The 25,327-nt window shown below is 55.6% G+C and overlaps 1 protein-coding gene across 1 annotated transcript in view; it reads right to left on the bottom strand.

Annotated features, from left to right (window-relative positions):
• Nucleotides 1-24,455, bottom strand: part of RUNX3 (RUNX family transcription factor 3) — a 62,777-nt gene extending 38,322 nt beyond the window's left edge. The window contains exon 1 of the mRNA XM_046663546.1: nucleotides 24,272-24,455. Within this exon, the coding sequence (XP_046519502.1) occupies nucleotides 24,272-24,329 (58 nt within the window). The 5' untranslated portion in view covers nucleotides 24,330-24,455. The remainder of the gene's footprint in view (nucleotides 1-24,271) is intronic.
• Nucleotides 24,456-25,327: the final 872 nt, after the last annotated feature.

The following is a 25,327-nucleotide window of genomic DNA, read 5'->3' as shown; positions in this document are numbered from 1 at the left end:
ACTGAGGCCCAGGAAAGGTCAGGGACTTGCTCAAGGTCACACAGGATGCTCACGGGCAGCTGGACCCGACTCTGAGGCTCCTGCCTGCCAGCCCAGCTCTCTCTGCACGAACCCTGGGAGGGCCCAGCCGTGGTCTTGGCCTACCCCCTATTCCTCAGCCCACCTTGATCTGTTGGGCACGCTCAGTGCCCAGGTCTGGAAGCCACAGCTAAGGGTCCTCAGTGAGAACTAAAGACCTTCTTTAGAAAAACATGTGCTCAGCAATGTCAACGTCTTCTTTCCCTCATGCACATTTAGTTTGTGTCATTGTTTCTATAACAAAGGCCCCTTTTCCAGGGGTTGTAAATGGCTAGAAAATGAGGAGGAAGGGTCAGACTCAGGACCTGAGGGCCAGGTGAGGCATAGAATGCTGAGAAGCCAGGATAGGAAAGACTCTGCTGGACCCTAGGCACACAGCGTGTGTGCATTGAATGCACACATACAATGCACATGCTCATGAGCACACATACACACACGCCCCCCTCTCCTCATGGGCACACTCACACACTCACTGGCAGCCCACACACATCTATGTGGACACGCCCTCACGGAGGCCAACACTGTTATGGTGCAGCCACACGTGTAAACAGTTAAGTGTACGTGTGTGCAAAGTTACTCTCATAAAGAGACACATCTATCTGCATCCATATGCACAGACCCATTAGTGTAGACACAGATAGGCCTCCATACAGGGTTGCATAGACACACACACAGGCAAAGGCATACATCAAGGTTGTGTCGACACAGACCATTCTGTGGACAGATCTACACACAAATGTCAAGGCAGGTGTGGATCCGGGCTCAGGGTTTCGGATTTGTTCTCCAGGTCAGCTCTGGGAGGAGCTGAATGCTGGCTGTGGAGTTTCTGTATCTCCTGAATTCAGAGGCATTGACTTTCTAGGTGATTTGCCAGCCTGGGGCTTCCAGATCTTTCCCCAGCATCTGACTTTTAACCTCCCTCCCTCCTAAATGTTCCATGGAGGTGAGGAGAGCCTGCCCTCCTGGCCCAGAGAAAGGTGGCTATAATAGGAGGGCTGCAGGTGGGGTCCTCCAGGCAGCCTGGGCTAGAGGGCAGAGCGTTGCCTGGGATCAGGTTCAGTTTGAGAGGCCCTGGCATGACATATGGCCTCTCTGAGCTTCAGCCACCTCACCTACAAAATGCGAGTAATTACTGCTGCTCAAAGGGAGTCGTGAAGGGCTTCTGGCATGCAGTGTGAGCTCAGAAACCCCTGAGACCTCTGGAGGGCAAGTCAGCCTGAGCCCCCTCTGTTAGGGCCTATGTGACACCCCCAGGGACCTCAGCATGGGGAAGAGTGTTGAAAACCATGTCATATGATGCACTGTTGAAGCAACTGGGGACTTCATCCTGGAGAAGAGCAGTCCTGGGGGCTGAGAGCTCTGCTTTCAGATCTATGAAGAGCTCCTGGGAGGCAGGGGACCACGTGGATGCTGAGGATGGAACTAGGGTCGGTGGGTATTGGACTCCATACAAGGAAAAGAAGTGTTGAGAGCCAGCTAGAGGTGGAATGAGACACCTCCCTCTGGAGGTAGAGAGCTCTCTGTCGTGGGAGGTGTTCAAGTTGAGGCCAGGATATTATAGAGGGACTTCAAGTGTTCGATGGGGCTGGAGGCTGGACCAAATATGGTGTCCAGCCTAGGGTTGGCTCACAGTAAACATTTATTAAACAAATGAGAGAGTGAAACCAAAGCTCCATTTATGACCTGACAGTCTGCGATTCAGGGCATACCAGCTCTGAGTTCCCACCCTGGCATCTTCACCTGCCAGCTGTGTGACCTTGGGCCTCCCCAAGCCTCAGTTTCCTCATCTGTAAAATGGGGAGAATTGACCATCTTCCATGCTCTTCTCTCTGTGTAAACTCCTTCAGTTGCTTCAATAGCTCGCATCCCCTATTGCTGCCTTTCAGTTTATCCCAAAAGTTTCCTCTTATAAATAGGAAATGACATTGAAAGCAAAAAACATACAGACAAGTAAGATGATGGTTAATACAAAGGCGAGGAGAGTGGGTCCCCCCGCCACGGCAAGAAGATGGAGAAGGCAGGCTATGATTGGGGAGGGGATGCTGGTGGGAGCCCTAATGTCCAGTTAGTGGGTTTTTTTAAAGCTAGTTGGTAGGTATATGGATGCCTGTTTTATTATTATTATTTAAACAATATTTATATTTTATACACTTTCTGTTACTATATTTTACAGTAAAATATTTTAAAAGAACAGCAAAAGATTAAAAAAAAAAAAGACAAAGCCCCCCCATCCCCCAAACCTCTCAAAAAAGAATGGACAAAAATGCTTAAATTTGCATAGAGTTGCAAAACTGCCCGTGGTGCATCAAGGTTGGGGAGTGTTTATTCTTGGCCAAATCATTGTTTCAGCCAAGTTGTTCTGTCTGTCAGCTCCCTCTCAGCAGAATCATCTGGTGGCCCTTGGAGCCATCCTCATCAAGGCAACCCCCTGCCGGCCCCCACGGAGCCTTTCTGGGGACCCAGACCCTGCTGAGCACACTCCCTACCGAGCTCCTTGAATCTTACCGGTAGCCTTCCAGGCACGTGTCCTGAGGCCTACTTTACAGGCGAGGAGCTGAACTTCGTCGGTAAGTCTCCTGGACCCAGCTAGGAAGGGGCAGAGCTGGGATTTGAACCAAGAAATATTGATGCTGAAATCGTGCCCTGCTGTCTGCAGGGGCCTCACTCCAGGGACCAGGTCCCTCAATTACAGTAACTAATGCTATCTACAGTTTACACGTCTGATTTCATTTAACCCTCACAGCCACTGAATGTGTTAGGTACCATTATTAGCAACCCCATTATAACCCTAGGAAAACTGAGGCACAGACAGTTCAGCAACTCGCCCCAGCTCACCCCGCAGGTGAATGTCAGAGCCGAGCTTTGAACCTAGCAGCCTGTGCTGCCTGCCCTGCCCCAGGGGGAGCACAAACATCATGGAAGCAACAGAGCTGTGACTTGGGGTTCACAGATGACCCCCAGGGACCAAGGCCAGCAGGGGTGGATGGCTGGGTTGGGGGATGCGACCAGGGAGATCTGCTCCCAGCGTGACACCAGCCCTAGGCAATGAGCTGTGTCCCCTCCTCACCCACCAGGCCTGTGGTCCTTGGGGAGGTGCTAAGGATGTGGGCAGAGCCAAATAGAGGCTAGAGCAAGCTCATAAATCCCCGCCTGGCATGTCTAGGCCACAGGCTCGGACAGTGGGCACTCTTTGTCATTTGCTGTTGGCCTGAGTTTGTCACTGGCAAGAATATGATGTTTATCACCTGTGTGTCTCTGACTGCTCCTGAGCGGGCTTCCGGAAGGGAATCATAGAATGTGCTCACACCCAAGGGGGGACTGGGCCCTCTTGCCCTGTCTTGGAGCCTCAGTCAAATCAGGTGGGATCAATGATCTGAAGGTCCTTAGCTCACAGAGGCCTGGCCCCATCCCAGGAGCACAGGGGAGAACGTTCCCAGTCCTGTCCTCAGGGAGCCCTACACTTGAAGGGGAAGAGCAGGGATGGAAAGGAAAAGGAGAAATAAGAAACAGACAGAGGAGGAGGCACTAGCTTCATTCAATCAACAAACATTGATTGAGCACCTACTGTGTGCTCAATAACCTACTATGTGCCAGGGCTTATTGTAGGTGCTGGAGACACAGCAATGGACAAGACAGCTGTGGAGCCCCGTGGAGCTTTGATCCCAGGAGGGAAGGCAGAGGATAAACAAGGAGGCAGCTAAATAAACACACCAATATTTGATAGTGACTTGGGATGTTGAAGAAAACAGACTGAGGCAGAGGGTAGAGAGGGACCAGGTGGGTGGGTGGGGCGAGGGGGTGGTCACTGATACTTTAGACAGGAGGTGACAACTGAGCTGAGACTTGAAGGTTGAGAAGGACTCAAGTAGAGGAGAGGGGAGCTGATGGGAGAGCCCACCACACAGTGGGAACCAGCTTCTCCCACCTGCTTTCTGCCCCCTCCTCAGCCCCAGGCGTGTCCACGGTTTCTGAAACTTTTTTCTCCCCTTTATCTCTTTTGCTTCTCCCACAACAGCCCTGAGAACCAGAAGGAGTGAATTTAAGTAGCCTGACTTGCAGCTGAGGAAACTGAGGCTGCAGATGAGAAGGCTGCTACAGCATCCCTTGGCACCCAAAGGCCAGGACCAGACCCGGCCCCCGCCCCGGCCTGGCACTCTTCGGCCGCCCCATCGTTCAGCGTGTTGGTCGACCGCTCGGGTCCAGGCAGCTGCAGCCAGAGGGGAATCAGGCTGGGGGCACTGCTCCTTGGGGGTCACGGGGCTGGAAACGGGGGCTGCTGGGCAGGGCCCGGTGCTGGGCGGGGGTCCGGAGCGGAAGGCGCCCAGCCCTGATTGGAACAAGGTGGCGGCACCGGGAGCCCAGCCGGGCTCCATTGATCTTGCCCGGTGTTCCAGCCACCAGGCGGGGCCAGCGCCGGGCAGGCTGCCGGTTTTCCCAGGTGTGGGGACACCCTGGGGGAATGGCTTTTCATGTGGTCGTGGGGTAGGCATGCCACCCAGCACGTGGGGGAGGCCAGGGCGTGGGGGGCACGCTGGCAGTGGGGGCGTCTGGAGACTTGGAACCCACAGCTGGCAGATGTCAGGCTCCCGGAGATGGGGTCACGGACTCAGGCTCCAGACGCGGAGGCCGTTAGAATCCTCAATCTCGGGGCTCGCATTTTTCGGGGGCTCACATTAATTGAGCACTCACTGTGTGCCAGGCGCGAGTCTGCCCTGCACGGGGTTTAACACTGCCTTCCTCTGCACTCCCCCCAAGAGGTGGTTCTGTGATCATCCCCACTTACAGGTGAGGAAACTGAGGCTCAGCGGGGTTAAGTAACCTGCCTGAGGTCACACAGTTGCGAGGTTTTGTCCTAGAATAGAAGACCCCTAGAATCAGAGAGGCTTAGAGTGTGGGATTCACAGCTGGTCACTGTCGGGAGGACCTTGAAGATCTTTGAGTCCAACTCCCTTGTGTTGGAGAAACGGGTCTGGGGAGGGGACGTGGATCCCGAGATCACAGGATGGCCGGGGTGGAGGGGAGTCCAAGGTTAGGACTCACCACTCCCCCAGGTCATCCCAGGAGTGGGGCTGGTCCCTGCATGCGAGGCCCCTGAGGGCACCGGCCCCCTTGACCCTCAGTCAAGACCTGCTCTCCCACATGTTACCACCCTTCCTGGTTGGTAACTGACAGGAAGCACACAGGAAGTTCTTGCAAACATCTAACTTGAATCCTGCATGTTGCTGGGATGCTTCCTTCTCATCCTGCAATACTTCTGAGAGGAGTGTGACCTCTGCTGTGAGTACCTGTGGAGTGGGTGTCAGCTCAGCAGAACAGATGGTCCCGGGGGTGGGGGATGGGGGCAGTTGAGGCCAGGAGCGGGCAGGGGCCTCACCCATTCTCCCCTTGCAGTCAGCCCTCTGGGGTTCTGCATGGCACCCCCCACTTCCGTCTCTCTGTCCTCATCTCCTTCCACTCTCCCCTTCCCTCATCCTGCTCCAGCCACTCTGGCCTCCTTGCTGGTCCTCAAACACACCAGTCACACCCACTACAAGGCCTTTGCACGTGCTGTTCCCTCTGCCTGGAGAGCCCTTCACACTCTGCATGGCTCAGCTCCCCACCTCATTCAGGTCCCTATCACCCCCCAGGAGAGGCCTTCTCTGCACCCCTTTGGTAGGCAGAACAAAGCCCCCCAAAGATGCCTACATCCCAACCTCCACACCTGTGACTAGGTCACCTTACATGGCAAAAGGGACTTTGCAGAAATGATGAAGGTTGGGGACTCTGAGATGGGGAGATTTTTCTGTGTTGTCCGGGCTGGCCGATGGATCGCAAGAGTCCTTGCAAGTGGAAGCAGGAGGCCGAAGAGGACAGTCAGAGGGAGCGGTGGCACGGAAAACCGACTGGGGGACCAGAGAGGTGGTAGCACGGGAAGGACGTGGCCCAGTGTTGCTGGCTGTGAAGGCAGAGGAAAGAGCCACCAATAGAGGAGAGCGCGGCCTGTAGAGGCTGGACAAGCGGGGATGGACTTTCCCCTGGAGCCACCAGAAGAGACACAGCCCTGCGGCACCCTGATCTCAGCCCAGTGAGAGTCAGGGGGATGTCTGGCCCCCAGACCTGTGAGCTGTTAAGTGTGTGTTATGTTAAGCCACTGCATTTGTGGTCGTTTGTTCCAGCAGCCATGGGGAGCTGATGGTCTCCCTTCCTTGGTGCCTGGCAGACCGTCCCTTTGCTTACGAACGGTCTTGGGCCCTGAATCTCAGCCTCCGGGGACGGGAGGGGGGCCACGGTTTGCTTTTCATTGGTGCGGCATTCCCAGTCAGAATCGCCAGATTTGGCAAATAAAAATACAGAGTGCTCAGTTACATTGAATTTCAGATAAACGACAAACACTTTTTTAGGCTAGAGTTGTCCCAAATATCACAATTATTCATTGTTTATCTGAAATTCAAATAATTTAGGTGTCCTGTATTTTGTCTGGCAACTCTGTCCCCAGAGCCTAAAAAAGTGCTTGGTGCCTGCGAGGATCTCAGCAATTATCTGTTGGATGAGTGAAATAAATAAACGAACGAATTAACATGAATTTCTAGCTTAAAAATCCTTTTGGTTTCCAGAATGCGTATGGGATAAAGTGGAACTAATAGCAAATAACGAAAGCAAATGTTTTCACAGCTCTTCCTATATGCCAGGCCCTGTTCTGAGTGCGCCAGCATTATTAACTCTCTCAGTTCTTGCAGTAACTCAGTGAGGTCATTGGCCCATTTTCCAGATGAGGAAACTGAGGCCCAAGAGGTTTAGTAACCTGCTCAAAGTCACCCCACCATCGAGTGGCAGAACCAGGCAATTCAAGGCTGTCGAAGAACCCGGCTCACAGAGCATTCCAGCTTAATCTGACACACTGCCCCACACAGGGCGGCTCCTCTCTCTCTAATAGCCCATAGAGTCTTAGCGAGCAGTGCTTTACTCCATTCTCTGACTGCAGAACTCCTGCCAAAGCCCTGTCCTAATTTCCCCTCTCTGTAAGACTGTTTCTGACACTCCCAGGAGGACCTGGCCCCCCTCCTTTCACTACTCCCACAGCCCCTTGATGGAATGAATTGAAAGGACTTTCTGTTGCGTCCTATACCCTCAGACTGTGACCTCCCTGAGGACAGAGATGGGTCACCTTCAGCTCTGTGGCCATGGAACTTAGAACTGAGCCTCGCTTCTGGTTTCCAGAAGCATCTGAGGAGGAATGAATGAGTGGCTGGGTGAGTGAACGAATGAACATCTTTCCCACACGGGCCTCAGTTTTAGGGCCGCTGAAAGCGGAAGAACAACCTCTAACCCCCTTCCATCTCTTCAAACAAAACACATTTTTTTCCTAATTGTAAGAATAATACACATTAACTAAAGAAAAATTGGCAAATAATAAAATTATAAAGAAGAAAATTAAAACCACCCATAATTCTGCCACCCAGAACAATGAGTAGCGTTTTGGTTCGTGGCCTTCTGGCATTCTTACTGTGTGTAGAGTCTAATTTCTTCTCTCCTTTCCCCTCCTCCTTTCCTTCCTTCCTTCTTTTCTTTTATAACGTTGGGAACATATAGGACATGTTGTTTTGAACCTGCTTTTGAATGGCACCAACGTGTCATATGTGTCCCCTGTCATTATATCCTCTCCCTGACGGCAGGGGACATGTCTGCGCTGGTCGCTGGTCGGGCGTGGTGGGGGTAAGAGTGTGGAGACCCCACCCCACGGGCTGGACCATCGTAGTGTTCCCGCGTGGTTGGCCCTTTAGGGTGTTTTTGGGTTGTTATGAAGACACTGCTGGGACCACGCTGGTATGGATGTCTTAGCCACTCCCCTGATTTATCCCTTAGGATGGATTCCAGGACCAGGAGCCCAGTGTGGACACTGTCTGCCTGCTGCTCTCCAGCCCACTCCCACCAGCAGCCGCAGCTTTCTGGGCTTGGCAGAAACTGGGAGAATTATTTGACCTCCTCGGGAGAAAAGCCCCATCTACGCCTAAGGCCTCACTGGTTCCACCCGGGCTAAAAATACCCATTGATCAGCCATTTGTCCACATGATGCTCTAAGGCTCGTGGTTCCCATCTCAGACGCTCGGTTCCAATGGAAACAGCCTCAGAGACGACCACGAGCTGAGGGTGCGCATGATCTCAGGCCTGCGTAGCCTTCATCTTGTTAATAATTCGTCGACTGAACTCGCCACGGACAGGCGCTGTGCATCTCAGTGTGTCCTCACAGTCACCCTCGGAGGTAGGGATGGCTGTCTCCCATCTTACAGATGAGAACACCGAGGGTCTGAGAACTAAGAGGCTTGGCCGAGGTCACAGAGAAGAGAAACAGGGCATCTGGGATCCACCCCAGCTTGGCCTGACTGGGCATGAAGTTGACTCTCCCATCCTCCAGATGCTGCCCTGGGGAGCTGTGGGCTGTGCAATCCAGAGGGGAGCAAAGGCAGACCCCGCCCCATTACACCTGCTGCCTGCTACCCGACGGAGGCACAGTCCTGGCACCACTGGGAAGCACTCACTAAGCTCTGGGCAGCCAGCTCCTGCTGCCGGTCCTGACTCCAGGAGTGCCCCGGGAGGTCGCTTGCCTCACCCTCTCCCTCTGTGAAATGGGAGAGCAGGGACTCAGAGCACCTCCTGGGCTTGTGGCTGCTTGAGCAGAGCAGTGGTGACGCTCAGCGCTGAGTCAAAGGGAGAAAGGACAGTGACAGACGAGCCACCTCGCCACAGCAGCCAGTCTGGTTTTGGGGGTTGGAGGGGGCAGGTCTCAGTCCCAGGCTGGGCTGGGAGGACCTGACAGCCTCAGATGGAGCCTGGCCCCCAGCCCTGGCAGATGGGAGGCTATTTTTTAACCCACCCCACAGGAAGAAGAGGCCAGAAATGAGTTCGGGGGTTAACCCACGTCCCTGGGGACCCTTCCTATTTGCATCCTCTTTCCCCCACCAGCCAGGGAGCCACGTGGACTTCACCTGGAGCTCCCCGGAGCCTTCCAGAGCTCCCAGAAGATCAGACTGTTGGAGCTGGAAGGTCCCTGAGTGGTCCCCATGTGATGGGGGAGGAAACTGAAGCGCAGAGAGGTGTGACCAGGCCTGCCTTCCTCCATGCACTCCCTGCTGGGCACGTCTGCCAGGCTAGGCCGTGCCCTCCACCTGCACCTTTGGGGGTGACCCTGGGCAGGCCTCTCCCCTTTTGGCCTCAGTTTCCTCACTTGTCAGATGATGGCTCCCCTCCAGGTATCTCTGAGGCCTCTCCCAGCTGGAAAACCTCCTTCTGAATTAGGGCCTCCACTCCATCCCGTCAGTCCTGGGTTCCCATGAGGCCTCATCCCTCCAGAAGCACCGGCCCAGTGACAGGGCCAGTGGCGGGTGTCTGGGGACCCCCAGGAAGAGGAGGGACTTTCTGGCCAGAGAAGCGGGGACCAGCCTGGGTAGGGGCAAAGCAGCTTCCCCCTGTGGCCTCCCTCAGACCACACCACCAGGTGTCCCTTGGTCCCCACAGGCAGGGGTTCCTGAAAAGTCGATGTCTCTCCAGTGGGTGCAGCCTCTGACGTGTGTTTGCCCGTGTGAGTGTGTGTGTGTGTTCACACGCACATGGTAGGGGTGGGGTGAGTGTGGAGGTTGGTGGGCACACAGGCCTAGGGGCCTAAGGTGGAGGTGTGACCAGACTTTGGTTGCTGAGCTGGGGCAACTTGTGACAGAGGCCTCACCACACTCACGGATCCCAGCCAGAACCCTTGGCTGGTGCTGGTCTAACCCAAGGAGGGGATGTACCTGGGGGAGGGGTGCATGCAGGGCAGGGGTGCATGTCAGGGAGGGTACAGGACCCAAATGCTGTCGGGGCCTCCAGGGAGCTGGGACCCCGGTGAATCCTTGAGGGGAACTGACTCTGACTTGCCTCCTTTTATTTATTGTCCATTTACAACAATACTGCTAATAAATAACGTTAATTGAATCCCCTCACACAACACATTCCTACCCCTGTGTTACAAGTCATATGAGCGCAATGAAAAAACTTGGAAAATACAGAAAAACACAAAAAACATTGAAGGCTGAAATCTTAGAGCCAGAGGGAGTCGCGTGGGCCTCCTTGAGGAGGCAGGGGTCTGTGCGGCTTCAGGAATCGAGTTGATTCTCACGTACTGAGCATTTCCCGTGGGCCGCGGGTGGAGCCGAGCACTTTGAATATTACCTTACTTCTCTGAACTGTTGTTCTCCCCATTGTACAGATGAGGAAGAGGGTGAAGGGGAGGTTAGCATCTCCCTCGGGGAGTAAGCGTCAGAGCTAAGATGTGAACTCAGGTCTGGCGAATTTGAAAGTGCAAAACCTCCCAGGGTCCCAGCCGCTGGGCAAAGCGTGTTTACTTACTCATTCCTCCGGCAGGATGGACCCAGCACCTCCCATGAGTCAGGCTAGCTCAGCACTGGGGTCTTGGCTGAGGTGAGGTGAGGTGAGGCCCTAATCTGAGCTCCCAAATGGCCACAGACTGAGCCCCAACCTGGACCACCCCTTGATCCCGAGTCCAGGCTTTTACTGACTGAGCCATAATCCCACCTGCTCCAATCAGCAGGGACTTCTATGAGCTTTTCATCCACCAAGATGTGTCCCAAAGCCAAGGCCAGGTTCCCACCTCACCAGTCCGTTGTCCACGTGGGCACAGGGGCCATCAGGAGCCCACCCACCACCTCAGGCCCACTGCTCTGGGCAGAGCCTCCCTGGGGCAGGGGCCTGGCCCATCCAGGGGGCATAGAAGCCCAGCTCCCCTCTTGCGCTTGACCGAAGGGTCAGGCCACCTCGGGAGTCTGAGCTGGTGTGCACCCCCGAGCTGCCCCAGGCACCACTGCTGAGCTCTGGGTAGCCACTGTGGGGGGGCATCCTTGTCCCCAAGGCCTCAAACTGGGTGACTTCCAGGAGCCCGGGGGAGCACTTGCTCCCTCCTCTCACTTGGAAGAAGCAACACTTGGAAAAAGGCAGGGCTGGGCTGGGCTCCCTCTCATCTGCACCACACCTCTGGGCGCCCCGTGTGTTCCCCTCGATCCTCAGGCAGGGCCAGCTGCCTAATCTGCGGGACCCAGCGCAAAATGAAAACACAGGGTCCCTGACGAAAAAGCAGGAAAAAAGCATTTTCCTTTTTTTGCAATCTCTCTTGAGCTGTCATGGTGTTTTGTTTTTGCTGTTTAATGTCACACTTACTTGGATGGGGATTCTCGTGGGGTGAGTGCAGACCCTCACAGACACCCAGGCCCTACCCCAAAACTTGGTCCTCCTCCTGGCTGTACTCATGCGCAGGCCCCGCCCGCGGGGGGCGGCAACGGGACTGAGCCCAGGCCCCAGGTCCCTGCGCAAGCCCCACTGTCCCTCGGACCTTACTCACAAAGCGCCAATCCAAAGATAAAATTACTACGACTTTCAAGATGGTAACTGCAGAGCCTTAAACCCAAACGCAGGCCCCCTAGTGAGCTTGGAGCCCTGTGTCCCTCTGAGAAGCCGGCCCTGACGGAGGGAGGGACCCAGCTCAGATGGGAGGGTCGGCCGCCCGACTCCCATCCCAGCAACAAAGCCCCTGGCATGCAGGGGTGCAGGGGCTGTGGGGGGGGGGTGCGGGCGAGCACACGTGTTCAGGAGCCGCCTTGCCTGTGCTGGGCTGTGCCCAGGGGCCACCCAGCAGCAGTGGGGAGCAGAGCCTGGGTTCAAACCCACCTCCACCGCTTATAAATTAGGTGAACTTAGTGACTTCACCTCCCTGGGCCTCACCTTCCTCCTCTGCAGAATGGGGACAAAAGCATTGACCTCCTGGGGTTGTGAGAGAGCAGTGACGTATAGAACGTGCTGAGCCCGGGACTGGCGTATAGTTGGTTTCAGAGGTGACTCAGGGCAGAGGAATGGACCCCCGGCAAGCACGGGGGTCCATGAACAGGGCAGAGGCGTGTCTGCGTGCATACCCCTCACCCCACGAGGGGACCTAAGGGGGAATTCTAGGGGATTTCTGCGGGATGCCCAGGGCAGTAGGTTCGGGGCATGATGCTGGATCAAACAGAACCTGCACAAGGTGGGAGGGACCCCTGGGAGAGCTTCGGGGCCCAGGGAGAGGAGCCCAGAGGGAGAGGCCCCCGCCGAAGTGGTCGGAGTGCTGTTATGAGAAGGGCGCCTCAGGCGTCTGCCAGATGGGAAAGAAGGCCTTTGTTTGCGCTTCGCGTGGACCTGGCCGGCCATACCATGTCGGCCTGGCTTCTTGGAGTGCTCTCTGAGCTCAACTTGGCCAAGCATCCCCCGGACCCCCACCCCTGTGCCTCAGTTTCCCCAACTATGCATGGGTGAAGGAGAGGACCACCATACATCAAGTACCTTCTGAGTGGACCGTGCCCTCTGTTTTGCAAACCTCCCCTCGCTTGGTCCTCCAATGATTACTGGCGCATTTCTCAGACGAGGAAACTGAAGCCCCGAGGAGGCAGTGACCCACCAGCCTGAAAGCGGCAGAGCTGATTCTGACTGGCCGGGCTCAGGGCAGTGCCACCAGCTCTTCCCAGGAGAGGGGCCCAGGGAAGTCGAGGGATGTTCCTTGATCCAGGAAAGCCTGGATTAACTCACAGCGACCCTGCTGTGGTGACGTGCACAGGCTCCGGGTGCAGGCTGCCTGGGTTTGAACCCCAGCTGGGTGGCCTTGGGCAAGCGGTTTAACCTCTCTAGGCTTCAGTTTCCTCATCTATAAAACAGGCTTAATAATAGCATTTGTTTTGTAGGGTTGTGAGGATTTCGTGAGTGGAGACGTGTAAAGTGCTTCGTGCCCAGCATGCGGTAGGAGCCGTGTAAGTGTTTACTGCTGTTACTATAACTAAGAGTTGACTTGTCATCATTTCTATTTTCTAGACAACTGTGCATTTATTAATTCCAATTTTGTACTTTTCCTTTTTTATTTAGGATCCAGCAAATTTCCCTTTCAACTCTCATACAATTGCCTAGGTCCTTGAAAAGAGAATTCCCCACCTGCACAGCACACCTGTAGCCATGGTTGGCTTAATAGCTCTCCTGAGGGCAGCTTTTCCCAAAGTGGGCTCTGCAGCACTCCAGCCCCTTCGAGAAGCCTACGTTTGTTTGCACATCAAAGGCTCTGAAAAGTCCTGCAGTAAACCCTTTGTTGAACATCGTTTGATGCAATCACTCCCAGTCTTATCTGGTCATAGAGCCCCCTTTACTTCTGCTCAACAACTGATCACATACGCCAAAGACACGTTGAGAGACGCCCCCCTCATTTCCTGGTTTCTAGGAAATGGTGAGTAACGCCCTCACAGAGACAAGCGGTTCCACCTCTACAGAAATCATCTCCAGTAACTCGCTTCCATCGCTCAGCTGGTCCCCCGAGTTCTCACCTTCATTGTCTGATTCAGTCCCGACAGCAACCTGGGGAGGTCAGTGGCGTCAATATCCCCATCTTACAGATGAGGAAATTGAGGTTCACAGAGGTTAAGAGGCCACACAGCCAGTAAGTGGCAGATCCGGGAGACAAACCCACAGTGTCTGATTCTAAACCCCACATTCTTTCTTCTGCACATTGATAAGAAAAATAAAAATAGATCTCATTCTGCCAGGATCAATCTTCCCTGGGGATATGCTTTTAGAAATCTAAAGTTTTTTTCCCCCCCTAATAGCAGTGAATATATTAAAAACTTAAAATCTTCAGTAGCTTTTTTCTGATTACAAAAGCAATCCATGCTTGCTGTGTATAAGACTTTCCAAATATTTGAAGTTGGAAAATGAAAAATTCCATAATCTCACCCCAAGAGATAACCTGGGTTAACAGTTGGTGTATATTCTTAGATCTGCAGAGTCCAACAGGTAGCTATTAGCCACACGTGGCTATTTACATTAAAATAATTAAAATGAAATAAGACGGAAGAGTCGGTTACACTAGCTGTGGACCGGGGCCGGCACATTTCACGTCCTCCATGTTCACCTGCGGCGAGCGGCGGTCGGATCCGTCAGCACAGACACGGAGCGTCTCCACTACCACACACGATTCTATTGGACGGCTCTGCTCTAAACCCTTCCTGGACACATCTTGACACATGTGCACGATGGTTATTAACATCCCGGGTGAGGTTCCTGGTTACGTCGTATGTCTCAGGATGGCGCCGCCCATGGAGGGAAGAGACCCTCTAGAGGCAGAAACCAGACACCGGGGAAATAGTCTGGAAGGAAATACACCGAGTGATAACGGCTTTCTCTAGGTGTTGAAAGCACAGAGTTTGTTTTTAAATTTCATAGATCCTTCAGGCCATCTACAGCATAAAATGCAGGTAGGGCGAGGGTGTTGGGTGGATTCATGCTTTCCCTCACGTTCTAGCTGGTTCTAAAATCTTCAGGGTATGATCTCGCCTAAGGCTTAATTCATTATTATTATTTTTAAAATTGTGGACGCATGAAGAGTGGAATCCTGCACAAGTCAAAGGAACGAAGCACGAAAGAAAGAAAGGCAGACAGAGGTTTGTTTTCAGGCCCAGGGCTGTTCTGGGCAGGGTCGACTTCCTGGGCATGCAAGCCGCGCCGTGCACAGGGTCCCTTGCCTAGAAGAGCCCCACGCTTGGTTTAATGTTCCTGTGGTCGCCGTTTTGAAATTCTCAATCATTTTTATTTATTTGTTTTTTTGGTGAGGACGATTGGCCCTGAGCTAACATCTGTTGCCAATCTTCCTCTTTTTGCTTGAGGAAGATTGTCGCTGAGCTAACATCTGTGCCAATCTTCCTCTATTTGTTGTATGTGGGTCGCCACAGCGTGGCTTGATGAGCCGTGTGTAGGTCTGTGTCGGGGATCTGAACCCGTGAACCGCGGGCCACTGAAGCGGAGCGCACAAACTTAACCACTATGCCACCGGACGGGCCCTCAATGATTTTTGAACAAGGCTCCCTGCTTTCTCTTGCACTGTGCCCTGCAAACTGTGTCGCCTGCGCTGGTCCTGGGATTCTCCCCAGGATAGGTCTCATTTTGACTGCTCTGAACCATTGCCTTGTCCTTGTCAGACCACAGACATGCCCATCCATGGAGCCCTGTACGTGTCTCAGAACAAGAGTGTTTCGGCTGCTCAGATGTATGTCTAGAGAGTGATAAAAATAGGGCTCTGAGCGGGTGCGGGAAGGCCTCTGTGGTCTCTGTTCACACACGTACGTGAGCTCAAAGCGCACGTCTACACTGGCCTATTTCAGAGAGCAGCCCGGTGCATCCGGGATGCTCTGCCCCACATCACTGCCCAGCTCGGATCCTGCCTGGACCCCCGCTGCCTTGAAGGCCATGCTCAACCTCCAGGCTGGGCCCACCTCCTCCCCAGCCTCTTTCCCCTCAACCTGTCCACAGGACCCACAAGCCTTCCGTCTCCACAAAGCCCTCCCCACATGGTGCTCCTTCCACACCTCTGCACGTGCCCTTCACTCTGCCTGGACCCCCAAGGTTCCTTCCTTGCTGGATCTACCTATTCTAAACCCAGCTCAGATTCCACCCTTTCTGGGAAACCTTCTTAGAGTATTTGAGAAAGGCCTGAAGGTGCTCTGGTTGCATAGAGGAGGATATGAGTCACTTTGTCTGGAGGAATCAGGAAGGGCTCCATGGAGGTGGTGAGCCTGGACCTTGAGGAAGAACAGATGTCTGCCAGGTAGAAGAGCAAGTTTTGTCGGGCTGGCTTTGATGTCAGCCAGACCTTGTTGTGAATCTGGGCTTCGCCAGTTACTAGCTGTCTAACCCTGGGCGAGTCACTTCCTTTTGCTGAGCCTCAGTTTCCCCATCTGTAAAATGGGAATAATAACAATAACACCTACTACATGGGTTTTTTGTTGAGATTAAGTGAAATGAGATACATTTGCAAAGGAATCTCCGCAGTGCCTGGCACTCAGTAAGTCATCGACAAACCAGGTTCCCCTCTCCCTTCCTCGCTGTGCTCCTCCTCACAAATGTCAGCTTCAGCAGGTGCCCCTATCGCTCTGCTTATTCATCTCTGCCATGGAGGTGTGATGCCCCCAGAGCTGTGATGAGGATTTAATGGGGGAAGAGGAGCGTTTATAGACGTCCCAGAAGATTCTGCATAGAGAGGAAGGGCACAGAGGGGTGCTGGCCCACCTCCCTGGGACATTTTCCTGAGGCGAATCTTTCCACGTGTCACTAGAATGTCAGCTCCAGAAAGGCAGGCATCTTTGCTATTTTGCTCATTCCCTGAATCCCTAGTGCCCAGAATGGAGCTTGGCATGCAGGTGATGCTCAATAAGTGTCTGCCGAATGATCAGCGGTGCCAACTTGCCCACATCAGATCCCGAGTCCTGGGTACCAGGAATGTGAGAATCCAAGGAAACCAGCCCCACCTCTCCAGGGAAACCTCTCCTGATCGGGGCCACGGCGCAGACCACAAGCATTTCCCGAGTACCTGCTGTATACACGCTCTGTCCAGCCCAGGGCAGACCCTTGCTCCACAGCCTGATAGGGCGGGGCTGGGGTGGAAGAGGACAGACGCAGCAACTTGGCAAGAGGAAGAGAGAGGAAGGGTGGCCGGTGGGGCGTTGGCTGGGCAGGAGCAGGCTGACCCGGCTGCAGCCCGGGCTGACGGGAGGCCCAGCCCACCTGCTCCTGAGAGGGCGGGGCTGCCTCTTCCTCTTTTTCTCTTTGAAGAAAAAAAAAGTTTCCCCCCTATACCTACAAGTAATATACTCAATGTTTAAAAATTTGGAAAATACACAATCACCAACAGAATTAGAAATAAAGGCTCCCCACCACAATTGCCCCTATAGCATTAACTATCCCATTTTAGTGTTTTCCTTCCAGTCTTTTTTCTAACGTGGCCTTATTCTCAGAGGTGGCTTCTTTTTCCTCTTGGGAAGGGATATGGCTGACCTGTAGGGGAGAACCAAGCTCTCCCCATGGGCCCCCTACACCCCTAACGTGGGGCTCCCTACTCCAGCTGTCCTGGAGCTGACCTACGACACGAGGGGGCTCAGAGCCGCAGGAGAGCTTCTGCAGGTCTAACCCCCTGCCCTGCTTCCTCCGTGGGGGGAGTGGTGGGGGGAAGAATTCAGGTTCACTGAGGGAGGTTGCAAGGGAAACCCTCAGGGTGGGGGCACTGCCTGGGGCCATGGGGTGTTGGTCCTCAGCCACTGGGCACCTAGGCGAGCTGAGTTTGGGGCAGGGGCATGACCAAAATGGACCTCTCCTCTCCTCCCGCCCTCTCACTTCATTCTCTTCCATGCGAATGCCCTGAGTCTTCCTTTCTCCCTTAATCCCTGGCTTGCTCTCCACCAGCCACCTTTCTCCTCTGAACACAGGGGAGCGGGTCAGGCAGACTCACTGATGCTGACGTGTGCGTGGCCAGAAGGACTCTGCATTTTAAAAAGCCCAGATGAGCAACGCTTCCCCTCAAAGGCGCCAAGTGCTCCTGGTGGAGTTTCAGCCCTCATGTCACATAGCGAAGGGTGTTTTGGGGGGGCTGACTCTGGTCACCCCTGCATATCGTAAGTTATGGGCATCCGTTCTGTCCGCCCACGTATAACTCAGAACCTTTTGCCAAAAGCACTTTTCCCAGACGTGAAAGAAAACCCCAAAGAGGAACCTGAATGTTCACACCGCCGGGCCAACTGGCCGCGATTGGACGCGGGCGCTCAGGCTCTCCCCACTGAGCATTTCAGAGAACAAGCCAGACGGCCCAGGGGGAAGTGAGGGAGACACTGGAAACCTCTCAGGCCGGTCAGTCATTGGTTCGTTCGTTCATTCATTCATTCATTCATTCATTCATTCATCCATCCTTCCTTTCCTCCATCCATTTAGCAAGAAACACCGAGCGGATCCTGCAAGCCTGACCCGCTCCCAGGAGCATCCCTCCCAACAACCGGGGGTAGGGGTGAGTGGGGACAGGAGCAGGGTCTGCCCGAGGCCTGGAGGGGAGAAGGAGAAGGTGAGGGGCCTGGGAAGGCTCCTCAGAAGGGGCGGCCATTAAACTGAGCCTTCTCCATCCTGCTCAGAGTCAGACAGATTCTCTCGCCCAGGAGGAGGGGAACATTAAAGAGCAATAACTTCTGGCATGTATGGAAGGCTTGACTCTGCACTAGGCCCTGGAGGAAGCACATGATATACATTATCTCATTAAGTCCACCCAACAAGCTTTGAAGTGGCTACTGTTTGTTCTTCCCATTTTAAAGATGAGAAAACTAAGTTCAGAGAGGTGAGGCACTTCATCCGAGGCCACACAGTGAGGAAATGGTGCCTCTGGGCCTCAGCCTGGGCTTGTCACCACATTTTATGTTGCCTCCTCCCCAAAGGGCGCCCCCTTCTCCACCCCCACCCCTGGGAGCCATTGACAAAGGGCCCGACAGTCCCTCTACAGTCTCGCCATGCTCACCCCTCTCCAGCGCTGAGAAAACCAGATGTGGGAACATCTGCCAAGTGGCACATGATCAAACTGGAGGCACAGGCGAGGGTGTGGAGCCCATTAGGAGGCCGACTGTGCTGGGCGAGAATTCACTGTGTACCAGGTGCTGTGCCTGGGCTTCGGGTCAGGGGCACATTCACTTTTCCCAACCTCCCTTGAGGTCAGAGCTCCCAGCCCCATCTTACAGGGAAGGAAACTGAGACTCTAAGAGGCGAACTGACGTGCTGGGTGTCCCTGCTACCGAGCAGCTTAGGCCTGGCCTGTCTGACTTGTAACTCTGTGCAAGGCAGATGGTTGGTCCCCAGGTAGCCAAGCAAAGCTGATTTTCCCACTGCTGAATTCAACCTCACGCAAGCCCACACCCCTCTTTGGACCTCAGTTTCCCCACCTATACAGTGAGGAGGGGCGCTCTCTTTGTGCCAGCTCCAACACTCTACTGGATTGGCTCGCTGTTCCTGATTCCTGTGACTTTTTTAGGTATGACCGGGGTCTCACTCCCAGCCCTAGTCCCACAGTTCCCATGGCCCCACTGCGCTGTGTCGGGGGGCTTCCTCCAGGAGGTGCTATTTCAAGGCTATGATGGAGGGCCCAGGCTGCAAATCCACTGAAAGCCAAAGCTCTCCCTCCCTCCCTCCCTTCCCTTTACTTCCACAGAGGAAGGCAGGCGACTCGGCACTGAGGGGGGCACCGAGGCTGGCCCTGGGACCGGAACCTCAGAGGAGCCCAGGGCTCCCTGGTGGCTGCAGGTGGTCCCTGGAAGACTCTTGACAGAGGGGGTGTTTGAGCTCAGTCTTGAACACTGAGCGAGGCTCCCCAGCACCAGAGGGGTGCACGCCGGGTGGTGGATCTGAGGAAGGGTCTGCGGATGATGCATCCCCAGGAGACAGGAGTACGGCCTGCTGGTTCGGCTGCCCCCTGGACCCTGAGCCCAGGCCTTGGTTTCCCCGCCCGTCAAGGAGTCTAGACTGGCTCAGAAGCAAGGCTGGGATCAGAGGACGCTGCTCTCCCCCTGCCTCTCAGAGCCTTCTGGAAGGTCAGGTTTTCAGGCCTTCTTGCTCAGGGGCATCCCTCTCTGGGCCCCCCTCCCCTGCGTAAACTCCCCACCCCCTCAGGTAATCCAGCAAGCCTCAGCTTTGATGCGGCCACCTCAAGGCCGCGGCGTCAATGGGCCCTCTATGTGACCAGTGGGGCCGCTGGGGGCCGCCGGCCGCCGTCGTGGGTGCGGGTGAGGGCTGGACACACAGTCCCACTGTGTGGGGCCGGCTCACGCCCGCCCAGACCCTGTGGCCGGTGGGGGGTTCCCAGGAATGCCCTTCCAGCCTGGGGGGCACTTTGGACAGACAGGGTGGTCTGGGGAGACGGGTGTGTACAGGGCGGCCCGGGGAGCCGCCGCCAAAGGGGCCCAGCAGACGTGGCGCCAGGCAAGCGCCATGGTGGGCGCGGGACGGCTGGCGGTCAGTCGGGTCATCGCCCAGTTTGGCGGGGGAGGGGGAGGCTGCCGTGGGCTCAGGGCAACCAACTGTCTTGGGGTGCCTGGGATTCGGGACTCTTAGGGCTAGAACCGGGAGAGTCTTCTGCTGTTGGCCACTGCCCAGAGCTCAGGACAGGACAGTGACCGACCTCTCCGGTCTGGGCAGCTTCCTCCCTGTCCAGTGACCTCTGAGTCAGAGCATCCGGGCTAGACCTGCCCAGGGCCATCGTGCCCACCCCTGGCCTCCACAGGGGCCTGCCTCCTGCCTGAGAGACCATTTTCCACTTCTCCCAAGGGAGGAGCTGCCGGCCTACTTCCCAACCACTGCCAAGGGGCACCTCAGCTGGACAGTCGAAGCCACACAGGCTGGCCTGTCCTAGTCACCTTCCAGCATCCCAGTCTGCACCATGCCCTCCAGGCGTCCTGGGTGGCGCCCGGAGCCATCACACTCTCTCCTGCCTTCACACCTTGGCCTAGGCCCTTCCCTCTGGCTGGGACGTCCTGTCCCCCTTTGTCACCTCCTCACCCTGCAAGATGTGGGTGGGGAGGTAACACTCCCCCACCTGGAGTGTCACACACCAGCTAGAGTGTCACTTCTCCAAGACTAGTTCTCTCTTCCCCAAGGTGGGCCAGTGCCCCTCTTTGATCTCCCAGCCCCCCGTTCTTCCCTCCACTCCATTTATCACACCCCAGGGCAGTTTTCCGTTTAGCCATCTCTTTCCACGTCCGACCACGAGCTCTTCAAGGGCCAAGAGCCTGGCCCAGTCGCCCTGGTGCCTGAGCTCCTGCCACGAGGCCAGGCTCACAGTCATGAGAAGAAGGAAGACATTAGCACAATGAGCACTTACTCTGTGCCAGGCACCCACTCACTTGATTCTCTCCAGAGCCCTGTGAGGTCGGTGTAACCATCACCCCCATCTTATAGATGGAGAAACAGAGGCACAGAGAGGTGAAGGGACTTGCCCCAGGCTGCACAGTTAGGGAAGGGCAGAGTCAGGACTCGAACCCTGAGAGTCTGACTCCTGAGCCCAAGCCTGAACCTCGAAACTCTACTCCTCGACAAGCTTTTGTGAAATTACGGAATAAATGAAAACTTTTGCGTCCCCAGAGTTCCCTAAATCCTGCATGTGGCAGTTTAGGCTCATTTCCTCCAGTTTCCTCCCTGAGTGGTACCCTCCCCCACTCCCTCCATGTCCTGGGGAGAGCGCTTTTGCCTGTCGGGGTGCAGAGAAGGGCCTCATGGGATGGATTCAGAAGAGGTGCTGGCCCTCAGTGGAGCTGTGGGTGGGCATCCTCCAGGCCATCACCCGCATTTGTCACATGGGGAAACCAAGGCCCGGAGAGAGGAAGGGCCTTGCCCACAGTGACCCAGTATGTCCAAGTCACAGCCATTAGGTCTCAGCTTCCCCATTTGTCAAGGAGAGAATAAATACCCCTCGTCCTGCCTGGGAGAGTCCTTGGAGACGAGATGGAAGGACGGAGAATTGCTGAGGGACAGGGGCACGCCTTCCATCTCAGTGTGAGGGATTCTGCCATCAGCACGCCAGCTCTTTGTGTTAAGCATTGCCCTCTTCTCGTCTGCCCCTCGCCCTCAACTGCAGAGCGGGGGTCCAATACCTCCCCACCTTCTCCACAGTGAGCTGAGAGGAACTCTGGAATGGGGAACCCAGGTGTTTCAAAGCTCTCTGGGGGTGGCGGTGTCCTGAGACCCACCAGCTCTATCCCATCCTGCGGAGGGTCGTGGGCCGCAGGCCTGGAGTTCCTGCTTGCACAGAATCCAGGGGGTCTGTGAACTCGGGGGGAAACACAGGACATCTTTCCCTTTACCAACATCTCACAAAGACTGAGCATCTTTTTCCACAGTGATTTTGTCACCGCCAGAAATCATAGCTATTCTTTAGTCTCATCAGGGCTGTCACAGATCATCCTGAAATGCTCACCACAGCTGTTACCGGGGCCTCTGCGAGGTCTTTTCACTCAGTGGGTTAGTACAGGGGCCATGGCCACTATCTCACAAACTTACTTCTTTATAGTTTGATAACTGTGTTTCCATAGATTTGGTTTCCTTTGCGGTTCTTTGGATTTTGTTTTGTGCCTTTAAAAATGAGATTCTAAGAAGCGGTCTGTGGGCTTCCTAAGTCTCCTGAACGGTCCCTGGCTCAGAACAAGGTAAGAACCCTGCACCGGGCAGCATGGAGCCGAGCTCTGCAGGACCCAGAGGCTGGGGACAGAACAGCAGCCCTCGAGCCCCCAGGGGCAGAATTTGGGAGACAGCCCCTGAAGGGAGCACGCTGTAAGTGGAGCACTGGGAATAGAACTGGGGAGGAGAGAGGGGGCCGGACGGCATGGACAGGACCTCTCCCCAGAAGGGCAGGCAAAGCCTCAGACCCCAGACCCCGAGGCCTCCCCACAGATCCCAGCCGACAAGGCACGTCTGCATCCCTGTCCACCAGCAGTCAGCCCCTCTGCCCAGTGGCCTCCTGTCTGGGCTCATGCCGGGCCCAAAGCCGCCGGCTCTCCTCTCCCTCTCCCTTCATTTCCCTGTCGGCCAGCGCCAGGGCTCTGTGGCATCAGGAGCCCATTTCAGGAAGCCGGCCCTGTAGGATTGTACCCCAAGCTTCCTTTGTTTTAAACCTACATTTCTGCATCTTGCTCGTGGAGGGAGAAATACAGATTACAAAGACCCAGCAAATGGTTTTTATAAACTCTTATTTTCTTGCCACAGAACTGCCTTTAATTAGCTCTGAGGGCTACAAAGGAAAGAGTGTTATAATAGGAGCAGCTTGAAGAAGGAGCCCACAGCTCGCGGCTCCCGGACCCTGGGCTGCTGCTTGTCACCAGCCACCACCAGGTTGGGTGGGAGCGCCCCGGCCACAGGGACAGTAGACCCGTTCTACCCCCACCCGCCAGTCCCCGACGGCAGCCACACAGCCTGCCTCAGCTTCTCTCCAGGAAGGAGGAACGGGTCCCGCTCTTAGACAATCCTTTGCAGAAAACTTGCGACAATAAGCACCCAAATGTGCCTCAGTCCCTGCCCAGAGCTGGCCCCCCAAGGACTGGCTCTAAGTCACCCTGCTAGCCAGTTGGGGGGGGTCAGGCAGATGAGCAGAAGGGCAGATGGACAGTCAGACTGACTTCTGCATCTCAGTTGACCACCTCAGCCGAGAAAGGGTAGCCCCAGCTCCTAAACCTCAGAATTCTAGATTCCAGTCATCCCCTCTGTTCTGGAGCAGAACTGGGCCCATGCACAACCCAGAGGCACTGGCCTCATACACAGTCCATTCCCAGCCTCAGACAATCCGGATGTCACAGCCAGAGGTGCCTCTGTTTGGGGCACAGAGAGGTTAAATAACTTTCCTAAGTCTGCTCAGCAAGGTAGACACCGAACTGACACTTGGGCGCAAGGATCTCAGGCACCACAGCCCCCCCGGGCTCTGGCTGGGGGTTCGGGGAGAAAGCAGCAGGGAGTTGCCTGAGGCCAGGCTCCATCAGCCCTGTGGGCCAGACAGAGGCAAGAAAACCGTCCCCTGAGTTCCAGCCTCCATTGGAGGTTCCCACTGGGGGATCCCGAAACCCTATCTCTGTCGAAGGGCTCAACCCAGCGGTCCGGATCCCTCTAGGCCGCGAATAGAGATAAAAGCCGCCCAGGAACACGTTCGTCCCCCCCGTGACCAAGTCCACAAACCTTGGCGAGGCCGGCTCCCCCCACGGCCCTCCGGCGTCTGTGCAACCCGGAGCTGTGCAAGTTCCCAACCAAAGCTTCCAGCCTTCTTCTCCTCCCTCTGCTCCCGCTACCCCAGGGATCACTCGGAGAACTGTGGAGAAGGTCCCCAGTGGGATCTCAGCCGGGTGCAGCCTGGCCCCCCGCCTCTCCACTGCTCTCGTCAGAAGCCGGCCTGGCTCTGGGAAAGCTGAGCATCTCTCAGAGCCTGTGTCTGCCTGAGCCCAGGTGGAGGGGTCAAGCTCTCCGGACCGGCCGGAGGCTGGGGCTGCAGGGCCCAGGAGCCCCGTTAGTGAGGCAGGAAGCCACGGGGCACAGGGACAGCCCCCATGTCCTCTCCACCCCAGGACCCCCTGAAGTCTGGCCTTTGAGGTCTCGAGGTCTTATGGTAGCCATTGCCCCCACCACCAGGTGAGGGTAAAAGTCCCACAGAGATGTCCCACTCCAGGCGACCACGGAGACCCCCAGCCCTTCTTCCCACCTCCACTGGATTTAGGCAGACAGGCCGTACACACGAAGGCAGCCAGGCTGGCCGGTGGGGGGACGTGGCCCGCGGCCTGGCCACAGTTCCCCACCCGGAAAGGCCAGCCCAGGGCCCTGGGCAATCGTTACTCACCACGGATGAAGGTCGGCGAGTAGGTCGGGAAGGAATCGAAGATGCTGTTGGATGCCATGCCCCGCTCTGAGGAAGGCAAGAATTCAGCCCTTCAGGGGGTTGGATTGGGGTTGACTTGGCTGGCTGTTGTTTTATTTTTTCCTAGCTACTTTTGAAAATAAAGTGGGGGGGCGGTATGGCTTTTTGTTTTTTTTGTTTTGTCTCTGTTTTCCCCCCCTACTGCTACGAAAAAGAAGAAAGGAAAGAACGCGAGAGTGTGTGTGTGAGCGAGAGAGAAAAAAAATCCCCAAGGAAAGTAAGTTTCTGTTTGTACCCAAGAATTTGGATTCCCGGTCCCACAGGAATGTCTAGCCACAAATTTTCAACAGAAGCGTATGCAGAGTGTATCATTAGATGGCGGGAAGGGGCCTTCGGCAGCCAGGGCGGAGAGCTCGCAGGGCAGCAAGAGCAAAGCCAGGCCCAGCATCAGAGCCACCGGGAATGAATGAATGAGGCTCACCCCCCGGCAGAGCCCAGGCCCCAGTGGGTGCGAGGGCGGCCCCGGGGGTGGGGAGGATCGGGAGCCAACCAGCTCCCGCGCGGGGCCCGAAGGCGGTGAGGGCCTGGCCTTGTGGTTCTGTGGTTGAGGGACTAGGCCTTCACAGTGTCAACCCAACCTCAGCTCACAGGATGCAAGAAGCCAGCTCGCGGCCTTGGCCCATTGGCTGGGCTGCGGTCACCTGGGCCGTGATGTCACGGCCTCTTAGAAGATCTTGTGGCTGCCTCTCTCTCTTTTTCGGAAAAAAAAAGAAAGAGAGCGAAGAAAAGTGATGGCTTTTATTTGTGGGGCTGGCCTCAGCACGCGGCCCAGAAGCAGAACTGAAAGCAGTGTGTCTGGGGGGGCCCGGGCAGTGGTTTGGATGCTGGGGAAGAGTCCTGAATTCAGGCCACTGCTGGCCTGGGCAGGCTGGGAGCCCCACAGGGCCCTCTCCCTGCCCCGAGCCCAGGGCCACCAGCGGGCGGAGGGCTCCCCTCCATGCCCCAGCCCCGGGCTGTGGCGGACACCCTGCCGTTGTC

This window comes from Equus quagga, chromosome 5 (genome assembly GCF_021613505.1).
Source record: "Equus quagga isolate Etosha38 chromosome 5, UCLA_HA_Equagga_1.0, whole genome shotgun sequence".
Classification (NCBI taxonomy): Eukaryota; Metazoa; Chordata; class Mammalia; order Perissodactyla; family Equidae; genus Equus; species Equus quagga.
Note: the sequence above shows the minus strand (reverse complement) of the source record. Positions and strands in the feature narration are given on the sequence as shown.